This window comes from Mesoplodon mirus (assembly GCF_964341445.2).
Source record: "Mesoplodon mirus genome assembly, chromosome: 13".
Lineage (NCBI taxonomy): Eukaryota > Metazoa > Chordata > Mammalia > Artiodactyla > Ziphiidae > Mesoplodon > Mesoplodon mirus.
The window spans coordinates 21,752,017-21,771,356 of NC_138989.1; the positions used below are offsets into that span (position 1 = coordinate 21,752,017).

Below are 19,340 nucleotides of genomic sequence, written 5' to 3' on the forward strand. Positions count from 1 at the left end.
GACAGAAGCTCCTACACTCAGGACCCTCTCATACCTGGCCCTATGTATCTCTTCATCTGGCTGTTCATCCATATCATCTGTACTGTTTACCATGTTGTTTAATGAACTGGTAAACATGAGTAAGTGTTTCCCTGAGTTCTGTGAGCCAATCTAATGAATTAATCGAACCTGAGGAGGGAATTGTTGGAACCTCCCATCTGTAGTCTGTCAGAAGCCCAGGTGATAACCTGAGCTTGAGACTGGTGTCTGAAGTTGGGGTGGGAGGTGCAGCCTGGAGCCCGTACCTGTGGGATCTGATGCTGTCTATGCGTAGATAGTGTCAGAACTGAATTAATTTGTGGAATACCCAGCTGGTGTTGGAGATTTGCTTGTTGTGAAGAAAAAAACCCACACTTTTGGTGACCAGAAGTATCCGAAGTGAAGTGTTCTGTGTGAATAGTAAAGGAGACTCACAGGAGAGAAACACAGTAGGGAAGAACTGAGTTTTTCCCTACACAGGAAGGAAAAAACTGAGGTTTTCCACTATATAAACCAATGGAATATGATTGAGAGTCCGGAAATAAACTCACACACACGTGGTCAACTTTTTTTGACAAGGTTGCCAAAACAAGCATGCAAAAGAATAGATTTGGACCCCCTATTATATACAAAAATTAACTGAAAATGGATTAAAGACCTAAATATTAGCTAAAACTACAAAACTCTTAGAAGAAAACATAGGCATAAAATCATTGTGACCTTGGATTAAGCAACAGTTTCTTAAGATATGGTACCAGAAGCACAGGTAACAAAAGAAAAAACGAATACAGCAGGTGCTTCCAAAGACACTGTCAAGAAAGTGAACAGCAACCTACAGAATTGGTGAAACTACAGGCAGACCTCATTTCATTGCACGTTGCTTTATTGAGCTTCGCAGGTACTGCATTTTTTTAAATTGAGGGTTTGTTGCAACCCTGTCAAGCAAGTCTGTCGGCACCATTTTGCCAACAGCATTTGCTCACTTCAGTTCTCTGTGTCACATTTTGTAATTCTTGAAATATTTCAGACTTCTTCATCATTATATTTGTTATGACGATCTGTGATGTTTGATGTTACTGTTGCCAAAAGATTATGACACACTGAAGGCTCAGATGGTTGGCATTTTTTAGCAATAAAGTATTTTTTAACTAGGGTATGAACATTGTTTTTAAAGACATAATGCTATTGCACACTTAACAGACTACAGTCAACATAACTTTCATATGCCCCGGGAAACCAAAACATTTGTGTGACTTGCTTTCTTGCAATGTTTGCTTTATTTTGATGGTCTGGAAATGAACCTGCAATATCTCCAAGGTATACCTGTATTTGTAAATTATATTTGAAAACAGGTTTCTATCTAGAATATATAAAGCATTCCTACAACTCAGTAATAAAAAGACAACCCACATAAAAAATGGGCAAAGGATCCCAATAGACATTTCTCCAAGGGATACACAAATGTCAATAAGCATATGAAAACATGCTCCACATCATCAGCCATCAGGGAAATGCAAATCAAAACTACAGTGCCGCTTCATACCCACTAGGATGGCCATAATCAAAATGATAGATAATAGCAAGTGGTGGTGAAGATGTGGAGAAATTGGAAACCTTATCTACTGCTGCTGGGAATGTAAAATGGTGCAGCCACTTTGCTGCTTCATGTGAACTATGGAAACTGGACCAGTGAATCCAGAGTGCTTCTCAAGTTAAGAAATTTAGAATATCCTGGATGTTTCTGTAAGTCATACTGAATGTTCTTGTTGGCAAATTATTCTATGATATAATGCTCTGAGAAGGGAATTCTAAGCTTATTTGGAAAATAAAAGTTGGGAAATGTTTATCTGTTAACCATATTCTAATCCTGATTAATTAAAATGTTTACTTTCATGATATTGTTTAAAGGTTCAGCTTAATTTTCAGAAAATGAGAAGTGGAGATACTATTCACTGACATTTTGCCCTTTAAAAAAACTTTTTAATACAAGATTAGCAAGATATTAGAGCTGTGGTAATTGGATGTCTTTCAGGGAAATAAACCATTAAAGTTTATGGGTCACGTTAACAGAAAGCCCTGTCAGTTCCACCATTTCCCTTTATCAGTTCATTCTACAATAAACATAAAATCCTCTGCCTAGAGTTCAGAGCACAGCAAGGGAGAGAGGAAAAAGCCAGAACAGAAAATCCAGAAAGTAGTAAGTAGGAAATGTTCAGTAACCTTATGATCCTCAAGCTCATGACAAGATGTCCAGTGCTTAGTGCACTGCTGGGACCAGCAGAATTTGGCTGTGGTGAGACTCCTTCTCAGTGGCTTAGTAACTCATCTGTGGTCTTAAAGATTCAGGGATTCCCCAGATATGTTTTCTGGAAGGCGTCTCAAAGCCTTTTTAGTCATTCAAAAAAAAAAAAAAGATGAAAGGAAGCAACAGCATCATTAAGGGCTTTGGCCCTTTGTGTGGAAGGAGTCACTTGATCGTTCCTAGGTGCCTGGGCAGCTGGTGGAAGCCTCAAGAAGGAGCACAGTGTGGGACTCAGGCCCAGTCTCTGAGCACAGAGATTGGATGCCACTTGTTGCTAACAGATTCAAAGAGAAGAGTGCCATTGCAGCAACATGGATGGACCTAGAGATTATCATACTAAGCGAGTAAGTCAGAAAGAGAAAGGCAAATACTATATGATATCATTTATATGTGGAATCTAAAATACGACACAAATGAACATATCTATGAAACAGAAACAGACTCACAGACAGAGAACAGACTTGTGGTTGCCAAGGGAGAGAGGATGTGGGGAAGGGTTAGATTGGGAGTTTGGGATTAGCAGATGCAAACTAGTATATAGAGGATGGATAAACAACAAGGTCCTACTGTATAGCACAGGGAACCATAGTCAATATCCTGTGATAAACCATAATGGAAAAGAATATGAAAAAATATGTGTGTAACTGAATCACTTTGCTGCACAACAGAAATTAACACAACATTGTAACTCAACTACACTTCAATTAAGAAAAAAAGAAGTGCCCTGCCATGCTTGCTGCTCTGTACCATCCCTACTTGGAGGAGATGGGAGGAGGCTGTGTGAATGATCACAGACAACAAAATCCTCGTGTGTGTGTAATTCACTTACTTTCTTCCTCGGCCCTCCTCATTACTTGACTCTTATTTTTGCTTTTATGGATTCTGTGCTTTTATTTAGAGCTTCTCAAAACCTTTTTGGAAGTTGAAGAATATGTATGTATTTCTTAACACATTGTTGTAATAAGAATATACAAACTGATACACATAAAAACAGGTTCTTCATGATTTATGGAAAACATTATGCAGATTATATTGCATGTGGGTTTTCTTTCAAAAGAATTCTTTGATTACAGATTTTCAAAGAAAAAATGTCATTGTTTGCAACTTATTCTTCAAAAAGAATATGCTAAATGCCAGATGCTCTTTTGTGGCCAGGAAGATGTATCAAAAACATATCCTTCTGTAGAAACCTCAGCATCCTTCTGTGAGTTCTAAAAGTTTGAAAAGTCACATACACAATTCTGTATATGTCAGGATCTGGGTAAGAATAGGGGACAGAGAGCTGGGAATTGGGATGATCTCAGAAAGCAATCTGACCTCTACTCAGTCAGTTGTGAAGTCACTGGCATCTTTACAATCCTGTACACAGAACCACTTTTACTGATTTAAAAAAAAAATCAAAGTAACCATTCTTTGGCCTCCATATCCAGCCTAAAGGAATTTTTCACTTCTCCAGCAGTTGTTTTTACCCTAAGACTAGGAAAAAAACAGCTCTACCCTGTAACCTCGGATAGAAAACGTTAGATGCCAAAATGTTCTCTTATCTTTTATACTCATCTGATGTGTGTGCATGACTCCTGAGTAAAAATACAATTCTTGGTTGGTAGGCTAATTTTTTTAATGAAGTTGGATATATACAGCTGTCTTACTAGTCAGTTCTGGATGGCCTTCCCACTCAGTCTTTCAAGATGTATTAGAGCTTTATCAGTTACTCAAATCTGGACTAATTATCAACTTGGTCAGGTTCTAGATGAAGTTGATGATCTTGCTACACTGTCAGAATCAGCTAAATTATCAGGAAATTATCATCTGATATCAAACTTGTTTATGAGTACATTTTTCAGAAAACTGGTGGTATGCTAAAAACACATTTTGGTTTTTATTTTAACCACTTTGGATGAAAATTTTTCAACTTAAATTAGTAAATTTTTTAATATAAAAGTTTCAGGCTTAAAGAATGGTAAATAGAATAACAATGGAACCCATGTGTCTACCATCTATCCTAGGAAATAAAACATTATAAATAAAATTGAAACTGCTGGTATATTCCTCCCAGATTATATTGTCTCCGTTATAATTCCCATGCATATCTGTAATAGATTAATTTTACTCATTATTGATGATGGGTTTTATCTGTGTTGGTGTGTGTAGCCCTAGTTCCTTCTTTATATATATATATATAATTTATTTATTTCATTTATTTATTTTTGGCTGCATTGGGTCTCCGTTGCTGTGCGGGCTTTTCTGTAGTTGTGGAGAGTGGGGGCTACTCTTCATTGCGTTGTGCAGGCTCCTTGAGGTGGCTTCTCTTGTTGGAGAGCACGGGCTCTAGGCGCGTGGGCTTCAATATTTGTGGCACACGGGCTCAGTAGTTGTGGGTTGCAGGCTCTAGAGTGCAGGCTCAGTAGTTGTGGCGCACGGGCTTGTTGCCCCGCAGCGTGTCGGATCTTCCCGGACCAGGGCTCAAACCTGTGTCCCCTGCATTGGCAGGCGGATTCTTAACCACTGTGCCATCAGGGAAGTCCTAGTTCATTCTTTTTCATTGCTCTACTTCATCATTTTCTTCTTGGTGGGTATTTAAGTTGCTTTTAACATTTTACTATAATAACACCATGATGGACCTTCCAATAGGTCTATTCTTGTACACATGTATGAGTTTCTCTGGAATAGGTATTTAGGAGTTCAATTGCTGAGTCATAGAGTAGAAATACCTTTCATAGTTATCAAGTTACTTTCTAAAATGTTTATGCAGTTCACAAGCCAGTTGTAGAATGTCTTTCAGTTTGAGTTTCTCTGATGTTTCCTCATGATTAGATTCAGGCTGTACATCTTTGGCAGGAGTATCACAGAAGTAATGCTCTACATCCAATGAAGACCTTTATAAAATGGCACATGATTCCAAATTGTCCCATTTCTGATGATGTTTATTTTGTTCACTCCATTAAAATGATGTCTGCTAAGCTTCTTTATGTAAAGTCATTCTTTTTCTCTTTGTAATTGGTAAATATTTTATGGAAAAGTATTTTGAAACAATATAAAACATTCTGTTCTCCACATCCACCTCAAACCATGATGAAATAACAGCATCCAGACTTACCACTACAGCTTAATAACAAAAAATCTGACAGAATATGGGAAACAGTGGTTTCTTGACATTGGATCCTAGGCCATGTGGATGTTGATCTCTCAGATGAGGTGAGCCCCATGACTGCCTCAGCTTGGTGCCCGGAGAGAGTTTCCAGGTCTTATCACAGGGAAGGGGAACTTATATAAGCTCAAAGGTCTCGGTGGGTGAGGCTGAGGATTTGGAGAGGTCGACATGGCTGGAGTTTACAGGACAGAGTATCAGAGAGCAGAGAGCAGCAGGGAGAGAGCTCTGGAGATCTGCAAAGGATTCTCCTCGAGTCTTCAGCACCTCTGTGAGGCTGGGGATAGAACCACCATAATGAACAGAAAGGACAGTTTGTGGAGCTCACAGGGTTGGGAATACAGTAGTCCCCCCTTATCCGCAGATTTGCTTTCTGTGGTTTCATTTACCCACAGTCAACTGTAGTCTGAAAATATGAAGTGGAAATTCTAGAAATAATAAGTTTTAAATTGCCTTGCTCTTCTGAGTAGCATGATGAATCTCACTCCATCCTGCCCAGGACGTGAATCATCCCTTTGGCATATCCACACTGTATATGCTACCTGCCTATTAGTCACTTAGTAGCCCTCTTGGTTATTAGATCGACTATCGCAGTATTGCAGTGCTTGTGTTCAGGTAACCCCTGTTTTACTTAGTAATGGCCCTATTGACCTTTGAAGAAATTATTGACAGGAGACCTAGGAAAAAACATAGTGTATATAGGGTACGGTACTTTCCTTGGTTTCAGGCATCCACTGGGGGTCTTGGAATGTATCCCCCTCAGATAAGGGAGGACTACAGGAGTTCATGTTCCCAACAGCCAGGATGGAGAAATCTCATAATACATGGCATTGGATTGTTCTCAGAAGGTGATCACCTCAGTGGTGGAACTGAATTTGAATTAGCCTTGGACTACAGGCTGCTCTGGTCCTAACCTGACGAAGCTCAAAAGCAACCTCCAAAGGATCAAACTGTTTCCAAGTAACTTAACCATGTCCCAGAACAAAGTGTAAAACATTTTAAAGGAATACCACCCCCCCACCAAAAAAATCCAGCACCCAACAATGTAAATGTTTCAGCATCGAACCAATAATTAGGGGATGCAAAGTAGGAAAATATGACCCTTAATGAGGAGAAAATGCATTCAAAACTGACAAGAAATGGCACAGGTGGTGGAGTTAAAGAAACATGGACATTAAAACAGCACTTACAAGTGTACGTCATATATCCCAGAAGGTAGAGGAGAGCATGATGCAGAGTGACGTGGAAAATCTTAAAAAAAAAAAAAAAAATTCTACGGATGGAAACTATCTCATGTCTCATCAAATTTTCAATTTATTCATTTATTTATATCAGTTTGGACTCTTGGTTTCCTATTTTATTCAATGGATTATACATTGTTACTAGTACTATTTATTTTGATATTCAAGTTGAACCTGACTTGGCCAGTGGGAGCCCATTCAAGTTGTCATCTGTGTGCTTTTGACATGTCCCAAACATTTTTTGAGAGCTTTTTAACTTTCAGATGCACAAGATGTTCCAGCCCTGGAATCAGGCATTTTCCAAAGAGCCCTGGTTCCTTTCAATGAAGAATGGTATTTAGAAGCCACAATCTGAGTGTTTGGTATTTTCATTCCTACTGGGGTGTTGCTGCTGCCAGGCCCCCCCAAGTTGGAGCTAGGGAATATATCTATATATTTATCAATTGATGAATCAACAAATTGTAAACAGTTTACACCAGTACCTCCAATTCCAGTCCAACACCATGTAGGGTTCATTCTAGTTTTCTATATTTGTAACTCCTTCTCCATCAGTGAGAAACCTGACTCCCATTATCCTTAATATATTTGTGTATTTGATCAGTCCCACTGCTACCACTGACCTGGGTGGATGCTCCCCTCACCCACTCAGGCCCCAGCACCCAACATGGGGCTGTCATCACCACCACTCCTTCACGCAGGCATCTCCTCCCCAAGCCTGTGCTCTGACATCCTGCACTGCCTTCCTCATCCTGATGAGACTGTTATCCCCCCCACCGCCCCGCCCCCACCCCCACCCACCACGCTCCTCCTATGTGGATGGATACCTACCTTGCTCAGAACCACCCCAGGATTTTGTTCTGAATGTGAGGGAAAAGAGGAGGGAGAGAGCTTAAGATGCTTTTTGATGCATAGAAGTTAATTTCCCTTATGGTTTATGTTTTTTGTGTCTTGTTTTAAGAAGTCTTTTCTTCGAAATGATAATATTCTTCTATAAAGCTTTTATGAAAAAGTTATTTTTCACATTTAAGGCTTTAATTCACCTGGAATTGATTTTTGTGTATGTAAGTAGTAGGGATCCAGGTTTTTTTTCTTTTGAAATAGGTATTTCTTATGAAATGGGTCCAAGCAATCTTTAATGAATAGTTCATATTTTGATCTATAAGCTACTGTTGATCTATGAACTATCCATGAAACTGATCTGCAGTTTCACTTCTGTAAATACCGAGTTTCAATATATGCCTGAGTCTAATTCTGAGCTTTCTCTTTCTTTAGTCTAGATGTTTATTTCTGTGCTAATCATTACCACTCTGTCTTATTTACCATAACTTTTCATTCAGCCAGGGTCCATTCAGGAGAACAACCACTCTAAGTATTCAAGCAAGACGGGACTTAGTGTGGAGAATTGGGTGCTTAGTGAAACAGTGGCGGGACTGGAGGACTGAAGGTGCAGGAAGTGACTGACTGCTACCTCAGGTTCGCCACTAACTTTCAGGGAGTCAGGAAGGTGCAGAAACTACAGAAAATCTCTGGAAATAATCAGTTGTCACCAGTACTGGTGATTTACAAAAAAACACCTGAAAGATGCTGCAAAATCTCACATCTGCTAAAGTTTATTGTGCATCTGCCCATCCTTACAAAGGAGCAAAAATATTCTTCTGCTTCTCTTTTGCCATCAGGTTTTATGAGTGCCTTTCATTGGGAATCTAACCAGAAACCTGCTGGCAGGGCCCAGGGAAATGTAGCTCCTGGACATCCAGCCCTGTGAGTTGGAGAAGGGGCGTGAGGGTATGAATTGCCCGCAGGCGTTCTGGCCTAGATTCTTGTTAGACTCACTACATCTAGAACAATCCTCCCTTGGCTGCACACACACACACCCTTTCGTTATCAGGATTTCTCTGAGTCCTTTGCATTGCCATATGAACTTTGAGATGATCTTGCTAAATGTTATGAAAAGCTCAGGATTTTAATTGAACTTATACTTAATTTTCAGACTAATTTTGGGATAATTGACTCTTTATGATATTTGGGCTTCCTGTCCATGAATATGATCCATCTTTCTTTTTAATGTCTTTAAAGCTTTATGTCCTTCTACCTGAAGGTCTTTTGTCTCTTTCATTATATTTAGTAATTAAACACTTAGTAAAAAAATATGTGCTATTTAGGTGGTGGCGGTATACGTAGTTGTGAACAAAACAAAAAGTACCAATCTTAATGGATCTTACACAGACTATTAATATATTACATTTGATAGTAAGAACTGTGGAGAAAACTAAAGTTGGAGTAATGGGGATAGAACGTGATTGCAAATAAAATAATACAATAATACAGGGACGGCCTCTGAGGGGTGAGCGAGCAGGAAGCTGAACGGGGCCAGTGAGGAAGCCGTGTGGACATCAGAGAGAGCAGCATGTGTCAAGGCCTGAGGCATGAGCATGTTTGGCACGTCCAAGCAGCAACAAGAAGGCCTCTGTGGCTGGAGTGAGCAGGGAGCACAGTGGTGGAGTCAGATCATGGAGGGCTTCATGGGCATTAGAAGAGCTTTGGCTTTGAAGGCTTTGGTGCAGACACGTAAGGTGAGCCGATGTATGTTATAAAATGGTTGCTGTGGCTGCCATATGGAGATCAAACTGAAGGGAAGAAGGGTGGGAGCAGGAGAGACCAGGGAGGAGACCTGACGGGCCAGTCAGCAGGTGGCAGAGGTGAGAGAGCCAACAAGTTTGCGATGGATTATATGAGGCGCTTGAGAGAAAGGAGGAAGGTGAGCATGGCTTCCCTGGTATTGTCCTGAACAGCTGGATAGAATTGCCATTCTACTGAGATGTGGAAGACTTCAGAGGGAAGAAGACTGGGGAGAAAAATTAGGTTGGTGGTTTTTTAACTTTATAGGTATTGATGTATAACACACAGAAGAGAACACAGATTGTACTTGTACAGCATGATGGGTTTTTACCAAGTGAACCCATCCAGGTAAGCAAGTCCCAGTCTTCCACCACAGAGTAAACAATATCCTAACTTTTAACAGCATCAATTCATTTTGCTAGTTTTTGAACTTTATATAAATGGAAACATATGGTATATATTCTGTCTGGCTTATTTTGCTCAACCTTCTATTTGAAATATTCATGCTGTTACACATGGTTGCCATAGAATTTTCCATTGTCTGATACACCATCATCAATTTATTCGTTCTATAGTTGATAGTCCAGTTTATCAACTTTTTTTTTTTTTTAAGAAAGCTGGCGAGGCTAGAGAATCCTGGGCCCAGTAGGATAGGGAGCCAAGGCTCAGACAACTCTATCACTGGGCCTTAGGCCAGTGATGTTACAATGTACTTTTTTTTTTTTTTAAGAAGATGTTTGGGGTAGGAGTTTATTAATTAATTTATTCATTTTTGCTGTGTTGGGTCTTCATTTCTGTGCGAGGGCTTTCTCTAGTTGTGGCAAGCGGGGGCCACTCTTCATCGCGGTGCACGGGCCTCTCACTGTCGCAGCCTCTCTTGTTGTGGAGCACAGGCTCTAGATGCGCAGGCTCAGTAGTTGTGGCTCACAGGCCTAATTGCTCCGCGGCATGGGGGATCTTCCCAGACCAGGGCTCAAACCAGTGTCCCCTGCATTAGCAGGCAGATTCTCAACCGCTGTGCCACCAGGGAAGCCCTATCAACTTTTTATATCCTGTGTAAGAAACATTTGCCTACCTTAAGGTTATGGAGGTAACGTCTTGTGTTTTATTCTTAATATTTTCCCTAGATTTTCTGTCTTTTAGTTTTGTATCGTCCACCAAAACTTGATTTTTGTGTATGGTGTGTGGAGGTCAAGACTGATTTTTAAGGATAAGTATATCCAATCGAACCAGCTCCATTTATTGAAATGTATTCTCTCTCCACTGTACTGTAGTGTCATCTTTGTCATAAATCAGGTGTGTGTGTGTTTCTAGACTTTCTATTGTGTTTGATTCATCTGTTTGTCTAACCTTGCACCAATCCCATTCTGTCTTTATTGTAGCTTTATAATAGAGCTTAATTTCTGGCAGTGGAACTTCTCAATCTTTGTTCTTTTTCTAGACTCCCTTGGATATTCTTGGCTCCTTTGCATTTCCATATAAAATTTAGAATCAGCTTATTTCTACCCACCCCCTCTTCAAAAAACCCTTCTGAAGCTTTTATGTAATTTCCACATAATAAAATATGTAAATTTTAAGGGTACAATTCGATGAGTTGACAAATGTATACACTCACATAATCAACACTCCAGTCAAGATATAGGACCGGTTCCATCACCCTAGGAAGTTTCATCATGTTTCTTTCCAGTAAATCCCCTTTTCTTCCCAGAGGCAGCTTCTCTTGATTTTTATCACCATAAATTCATTTTGATTGTTCTAGGACTTTATATAAATGGGATCATAAAGTCTGAATTCTTTTGTGTTTGACGTCTTTTGCTCAACTTGTTGTTTCTGATGTTGGCTCCCGTTGCTGCCTGTATCCTTCATTCATTCTTACTGTAGCACAGTGTCCATTGTATGACGATACCACAGTTCCTTATCCAGCCACCTCCTGACAGCCATTTGGGCTTCCCCACTTGGGGGCTCCTATGAATAAAACAACTATGAACATTCTTGTATGAGTCTCTTTGTGGGCATCTGTTTTCATTTCTCACAGGCAAATACTGAGACATAGGATTGGGTGGCTGTATATTAAGTTTTATGAGAAATTGCTGAACAGTTTTCCAAAATGGTTGTATCATTTTACACTCCTACTAACAAGGTATGAGAGTTCTAGTGGTTCTGTATATGCACCAACACTTAGTGTGGTCAGTCTCTAGCCATTCTAAAGGTGGGAAATATTATTTTCATTGTGATTTTAATTTGCATTCCCAGATGACTAATGATTCTGAGCACATTTTCATGTGCTTATTGATCATTTGTATATCTTCCTTCATGAAGTTTCTGTTCAAATCTTTCATCTTTATTGTTTGATGTTTTATTGTTGGTTGCCGGTGATACAGATATTCATTCCAGATACAGGTCTTCCGTCAGGTAAAGTTACCATGAAAAATTATCATGAATATTTTCTTCTAGGCTGTGCGTGCCTTTTTGTTTTCTTAGTGATATCTCATGAAGAGCAAAAGGTTTTAATTCTGATAGATTACAATTAATGTTTCTTTTGTACTTGGTGCTTTTTGTGTTGTAAGAAATCTTTGCCTGACTTAGGGTCAAAGAGGTGTTGTCCTATGAAGGAAACTTTATAACTTCACCTTTTATGTCTAGGTTTATGATCCATTTTGAATTACTTTTTGAGTATGGTTTGAGGTAGTCATTGAGGTTTTATTTTTCTAAATGAAATGTAGTTTTAATGCCATATGTTGAAAATACTGTTCTTTCCCCTACTAAATCACCTTGGCACCCTTTATTGAAAATCAGTTAGTCATCTACATCTGGGCCCTTTTCTCTCTATATATATTTCTGGACTCTCCTCTGTCTACTACTTGTTTATATGCCAAAACTACATAATCTTATTTACCATAACTTCAAAGTAAATTTTGAAGGCAACTTCTTTTTCAAGTTTGTTTTGACTCTTCTAGATTCTTTGCATTTCCAAATAAATTTTAAATGTAACTTGTCAGTTTCTAATAAAAAGTCTGCTAAGACTTTTTCCTGTTAATATTTTCATTACAATTGTGTTGTCTCTATAGATAAGTCTCGAGAGAATTGACATCTTAACAATATTCAGTGTTCCATTCATCAACATCTGTCTCAACTTACGGCTTCTTTAATTTTTTCAGTAGTGTTTTCTCATTTTTAATACAGAAATCTTACTTGCCCTTTGTTAAATTTATCCCTAAGTATTTTTTTATCAACTTTATTGAGGCGTAGTCTACATATTATGAACTGTAACCATCTTGACTATAGAGATCAATGTGTTTTAATCAATTTATGTTTATTGACCTAATGGTAAACAGAATGGGTTTTAATTTTGTTTTCTAGTGTTTGTTGCTAGTATATAGAAATACAATTGTATTTACATTTGGTTGTGATGTCACTTACTTAAAATTCTTTATTCTTGAAGAGTTCATAGCCTCCTTTTTCTCTATATTATTGGCTTAAGAGACCAGTCCAGAGCACTATATGTACAAATAAATTAGAATAAAAATTCATATCCTTGGTCACACTGACTGTGTTGTGGCTGCTCAGTAGCCACATGTGCCTAGTGGCTGCTGGATTGGACAGCCCAGCTCTTCATCATTGCAGAAAGTTGTATCCAGAAGCACTGTGTGGAGTGATGGGGTGGCCCCACCTTGGGAGTTACCTCACTGTTTACTCGTGGTGTTGTATAACCCATTCTAACAATCTCTGTATTTACAGTAAATTGAAAGTTACATACCTATATTTAAAAGCTTAATTAAATGCAGATTACATTTTTATTTCAGGTCTACCTCATATGTGATGCTATGTGATGCTATGTGGTTTGTACTGCATTACAGAGAACTAAGACCACTAGATTTTGCAACATTTTGGATGTAGCTCCTGATCTTGTGTTGCGGACAAAAGCGTGATTTGAGGGGGTGGTTTAAGAGAGAAGAAGAAGAGTGGAAGTGGTGACACTGAGTATAGAGCAGTCGCTTTGTTCTGAAAGAAGCGGAGAAATGACATGTTTGCAGGACGGGGATATGGGGCCACACGGGAGAGATCACAGCACGTTAATATGCTGATAGGAATGATTTACCTGAGAGGAAAAATCAGTGCGGGAGAGAGAGGGAGGATTATTGACATGCTGTCTGTCCTTCAGCGGGCAACCAAGAGCGGGTCTAGCAAGTAGAGGTGTAGGCCCTGGAGAGGGGCCCAGGTTTCTCCACCTACAGTGATGGGAGGGCAGGCTGAGCGTAAGCCACAGGAAAGGACGTGGGGCTTCTCTTCTGACTGATTCTTTTTTTTTTTTTTACATCCAAGCATCCAAGATCATAGAGGCCCCTCACTGGATGGCCTTAGACTTATGTGTTCTTCCATTTCACGTGTGTTTCTTATTCCTTTGCTGTAGTTTCCATCTTCAGTTTGCCTCCTCTACAGCCTTCTTTCCTGCTCTACGTCTGACTTGCTCCTTTTATACCATATGTTCAAACATCCACAACTCAGGCCATTAAATCGAAAGGAAAAAAGTCCCATTTAAGTTAACCCAAGTGGGAAGTAACTGAACATTGAAGTGGAGAGCAGCCTGGAACTTAGCTACTTCAGGGACTTTGTCTCCCTCAAGGTGCCTTTGCATCTGCTCTTTTCTCCTTTCTCCACTGCTGGCTTCCTCTGCTCACTCAGTTTTTGCAACTCTGGCCTGCATATGGCCATGCTGGCCACTGACCTCAGTTTACATCCCTGCCTTTGGCTTTGGCTTCAGCTGCAGAGACCTGATCTAGACCTGGACTGAATTCATGAGAAAAGGAATCTGGTCGCAGGGGTTTTTCCTAAGGTTCTGACCTCCCACAGGATTGGTGGCCCTGCTCAGGACTCATCAGCTGCAGCGGGAGAGTAGAGTCCTTCCACATAGAACACCTCTGCCTCCATATGCTGTCTCATCCCTCAGGCTGAGCCAAGGCAGTTCTTAGCCGGGGCACTGGGTGGGGAGGCACGGTGATTGGCATTTTCATTCATCAAGCTGTTTGGACTATTTGTAATACAGGAGAGAACAGAATCTAATTAAGTGAAGTGCACAAAGTTTGTTTTATGGACTTTTTAACACCTATTTTAACTTTCTGCTTGTTTAATTTTTATTGGCTACATTCTATTTATCACAACAAACCCTCAGCAAATATTTGTAGAATGAATGACTTTCGAGATGTTAGGTAAGAACTGCCTCTTTTTTCTTAATTACATTGCAATTTCATTTTATGTTTGCATTTTTGGTTCAAAAAGAAAATGGCTACAACTTCAGAAAGCTCTGGGGACTTCCCTGGTGGCGCAGTGGTTAAGAATCCGCCTGGCAGTGCAGCGGACACGGGTTTGAGCCCTGGTCCCGGAAGATCCCACATGCCGCGGAGCAACTAAGCCCATGCGCCACAACTACTGAGTCTGTGCTCTACAGCCCACAAGCCACAACTGAGCCCGCATGCCACAACTACTGAAGCCTGCGCGCCTAGAACCTGTGCTAACAAGAGAAGCCACTGCAATGAGAAGCCCGCCCACCGCAATGAGAAGCCCGCGCACCGCAACGAAGAGTAGCCCCTGCTTGACGCAACCAGAGAAGGCCCGCGCACCGCAACGAAGAGTAGCCCCTGCTTGACGCAACCAGAGAAGGCCCGCGCACAGCAACGAAGACCCAACACAGCCAAAGATAAATAAATAAAATAATTTATTTTAAAAAAAAAAGAAAGCTCTGTATATGGGAAAAAAGTCAGACTTTTGGCAGAATGCTGCCAGACAGATCAGAATTCAAACTCATTTACCTGTCTGAATTAACTAAAAGGGCAGACTTTGAGCCCTGCTATTGGGATTTAAAGTTATTTTAGAATTTTAGAACTTCTTATTTAATATAAATATATTGAGAATATTTATATATTTAAGAACACTATTGTTCCCTTAAGCCCAAATACACAATTGCTACAAATCTAATAAATATCTTGAGATTGGATGCAAATTCATTTGGGAGGCAAAATGTTTCCTTAATGCCAACATGTCCCTTTAATGTATTTGGATCCAGGTGTTTCGGCCTTATTTGCTGGAGTGGATGCAGCATTAGACTGTCAGTTCCCTGTTTGACATTATTTAGTATTAGAGGCTGTTAAGCATGCATACTCATTGGGAAAGTTGAAGAAAGGCTTTAAATTGAAAAAGGTACCAAGCTGTGGTCCTTGTCCAGACATCCTGAGGTTAAAAACAACAAAACAAAGTAACTATAAATAAAGCATTAGAATACTAATATTAAAAAGCACCACAGTAGCTAAGAACAGTCTTGGTAGTACCTGTCTTTCATATTAGCTGTCAGTCAAGGTCCCCAGCACATAACTAGATCTTCACTAAGGGCCAGTCTCTCCTTCAGGGAAGCATCTGACAAAGCATGTATTCCATAACAACATGCAAATTCTCGAACATTAACAGATAACATAAATTATATTTCCTAAGGTAATAAACACCACACGATTGTGCTCAAAAATCTTTGCATGGGGCTATGTTAACCTTGCGTCCTCAGATCTACGCTATAGATTATTGTACTAAAGTCAATTTCTACTTTAACATTAATAGCAGGGTACAGTTCTCACGTTGTTTCTTAAGAAATGATAGAACTGCTTGGAATTTCCCTTACATTTGCATACATATGTCATTGTTCTTATACTAGGAGTGTAATAGATTTGCTTCTTGTCTAATTACAATGTAAACTGCAGGATTCAGCACTCCAGTTCTCAGGGTGGTAATGTGCTCTGTAGTTTCATGCTGATTGGTTTTCCTTATATGAGTGTGTTTATAGATGCTCCTTAGGGCTGGAGCTCTGGCCCTTAAGAATACCATGTGCATGTTCATCAGCAAAGATAAGCACCAGTGACCAATAGATAGATCCACTTTCAACCTGTTTTCCTAGTTTTAAAAACAGAAGGATTTAATGGCCAGTGTTTTATTTTGGATTTTTATGTCTAGATTCATAAATGAAATGGGCCTATCCTTTTCTTATACTATCTATTGATCTTAGAATTAAGAATACCATCATGGAGTGATTTTAATATCTTTTATTTTTATATTTTCTTAAACAATTTGAAAATACAGAGTATCACTGGTCCCTGAAAGTTTGGTGAAATACATGTAAAACCATCTGGGCCTGTATTTTTTGGAGAGTTGGATAAAGGACAAGGAGTTAGGATTACCATTTTAATTTTATGGGCTCTGGTTTTTTTAAGTTTTCTTTTCCTTCTTGCACCAGAGCTTTTAATAGTTTTTCTAAAAGTTTATATAATCTAATTTATTGTTGTATAGTTGCTAATAACATTTTTCACTCATTCTTAAATTCCTTATGAAATAGTTTGTATGTGTGAACAAGGAGATGTATGCTACAGTTCTTTGCAGTTGAAGTCACTTGCTTATCACTCCTGATTCTAGTTCCATTGCTTCCCTCCCCAAAGGTGGCACCACTCCTGCATCTGAGGTCCATCGTCCCCTGCATTTTGGGATTCCTCAACTACATATGTATGCCTATAACATACTAGGTATTATTTTTCATTTTCACATATATTGGCATAAACGTATTCATAGTATTTTCTTATTAATTTTTGCTGCATCTTTAGCTGTAACCATTTATCCTTTGCTCTTTCTGTCTCAAATACACACACGTGTGCACACATGCACACAATCAGCCTTCCCAGGAATTGGTGTATTTTTTCTTTTTGGCAGACTTTACCCTTCTTGATCTTCTGTACTATCTTTTTTTAAATTAATTTCTGACTCTTGTTATTCCCTCCCTTCTTTTCTCTCTGGATTTTCCCTTCTCTCTGGGTTTCTCTTGTTATTCCTTTGCTAACTTCTTGGATCAGTCACCTAGCTCAGTGGCATCATTCTTTACTCACTTGTACCACATCACTGGCTATTTAGGACGGCATCCCTCCTCATTGGTTGGGGCTTAAACAGTTACATGTTTAAAATTAACCTTGAAAATAAACATTTAGGGCTATAATTTTTTTCTTTAAAATGCCACTTTAATCGCTTCTCGGCCTTTTGGCTAAGATCAAGTGTAAAATGCCACTTTAACTGCATCCCACTAATTTTTATGAAATTTTAAGTTAATTTTATTCTTAAGCTATTATATAATTTATAGATTTCCTGAAAGTGGCATGTAACCAGAAATAAAAATAAGTATATATATTTTACTTTATCAGGTGAAAATGAGATTGTTTGTAGTCTATTGTGCAAACTTCTGGTCTTGAGTAGAACAAATAAGAAATACCTCTGTCATTAGTAAAAGTAAACCCCAGAAACTCCCAAGGTGGCACTGGAGGCATCTATCTGTTTAGATACATAATATTTTCTCATTTCTATTATGAATTCCTCTATGGTTCATATGTTATTTAGTGCATTTTAAAATATCTAAGTGGTTGGCAACTTTTCGATTATCTTCTTGTTATTGATGCCTAACTGAATTGTACTCTCATTAGGTTGGTGGCAATGATATTGATTGCTAGAGGCCAGAACATGGTCTATTTTTCATGAAATATTTTGTGTGTGCTTATGAAAAATGTTGATTCACTATCAGAAACTAGGTTCACTCCAAGTCATAAGCCTGTTTGCTGATTGTTTAAACCCACCGTATATACTTTCTAAATATTTGTCTAATTAACCCATCAGGTACTGAGAGTAAAGGGTAATATCTCCCGTTATAGTAGTGTAGTTTTCCAAACTTGTAGTTCTGCCAATTTTTACTTTATGAATTTTGAGGCTATAATGTTAGCTGCATACAAATTTAGAATTCTGCCTTTCTACTAAGTTTTTTTTAACATTAGAAAATGGATCTTCTTTGTTTTTATTAGTGCCTTTTACTTTAGCATCTATTTTACTGATTCTTTACTATCAGTTATTTGGGGCCCTTGTGCTTTGGTAGTTGGGTTTTTTCTTTCCAAACAGCATTTTTTTTTTAAAGAACATGTGGCATGTTGCCATCATCTGTCAGCCTCCTTTTCACTTAAGTTTAGTTCACTTACATTTTTAATGATTACTGGTTATCACTGATTTTTAAAATTTATTTCATCTTTCTTTTCTCCTTTTAAAATGGTTTTTGTTGTTCCCTCTTTTTTCTTTTAAGTCAACTAAGTTTTTTAAAATTTATTTCTCCTCCACTAATTAGTTTGGTATAATCCTCTGTTTCTATTTTTTGTGTGTGGTTATGCATACTTAACATACTGTCTCTAAAAATCTACTTTTCTCTTCCCAAATAACACTTTAACTTCCTTATTTTAGTTTTTTATTGCTACCCAAATGAGACATTACTCTTTTTGTATAATCAATACTTGTTTTGATTTTTTTTCACATTCACCTAATTCTGTGTTCATTATTTCTTCATGCATCTCAGACTTTCACAGGTAGGATTTTTTTCCTTTCTGAAATACAGTTGTCCTTTGAACAACGTCTGGGCTGGGGCACCAAACCTTTGCACAGTAAAAATCTGCGTATAACACGTAGTCCACGCTGTTTATATGTGGTTCCTCACGGCTCCTCCATATCCGTGGCTCCACATCTGCACATTCAGCCAACTGTGGATCGTTTAATATTGTAGTATTTACTACTGAAAAAAATCCACATCTGCGTGGACCCGCACACTTAAAACCTGTGTTGTTTGAGGGTCAGCTGTACTTCCCTTGGAAGTTTCTTTTAGATACAGGGATCTAGTGGTAATGAACTCTGTTTGTCTACAACCATAGAATTTTCTGTCCTGCAACACAGAAGATCAGAAGCATTTAGCCATCTAAACCACTGCCACCGACCGGTACCCAGGCCTCGGGGCCAGATGAGCTGCGTGCAGGTCCGCTCTGCTATGGGCTTCCTCTGGCTCTGCTCCTGGCAAACGTGAGGCTACAGTGTGTCTATAAGGATAAACTCCAGACAGAAATACATACTCATTAATGACACATGACCACTTTGTGTACTGCAAAGAAACCTAGGAAGCGTGGAAAAT

At 39.0% G+C, this 19,340-nt stretch overlaps 1 protein-coding gene across 3 annotated transcripts in view; it reads left to right on the forward strand.

Annotated features, from left to right (window-relative positions):
• Positions 1–19,340, forward strand: part of LOC309814469 (uncharacterized protein) — a 60,391-nt gene that overhangs the window by 30,951 nt on the left and 10,100 nt on the right. Inside the window, exons 2-5 of one of the 3 annotated variants that reach the window (XM_082640387.1) lie at positions 14,606–14,886; positions 14,937–15,811; positions 16,801–16,884; positions 19,087–19,231. In XM_082640387.1, coding sequence (XP_082496513.1) covers positions 16,863–16,884; positions 19,087–19,231 — 167 coding nt within the window. In that variant the 5' untranslated portion in view covers positions 14,606–14,886; positions 14,937–15,811; positions 16,801–16,862. Of the gene's footprint in view, positions 1–14,605; positions 15,812–16,800; positions 16,885–19,086; positions 19,232–19,340 lie in introns of all 3 variants that reach the window. The other 2 variants (XM_082640386.1, XR_014295687.1) reach the window with 2 other exon arrangements.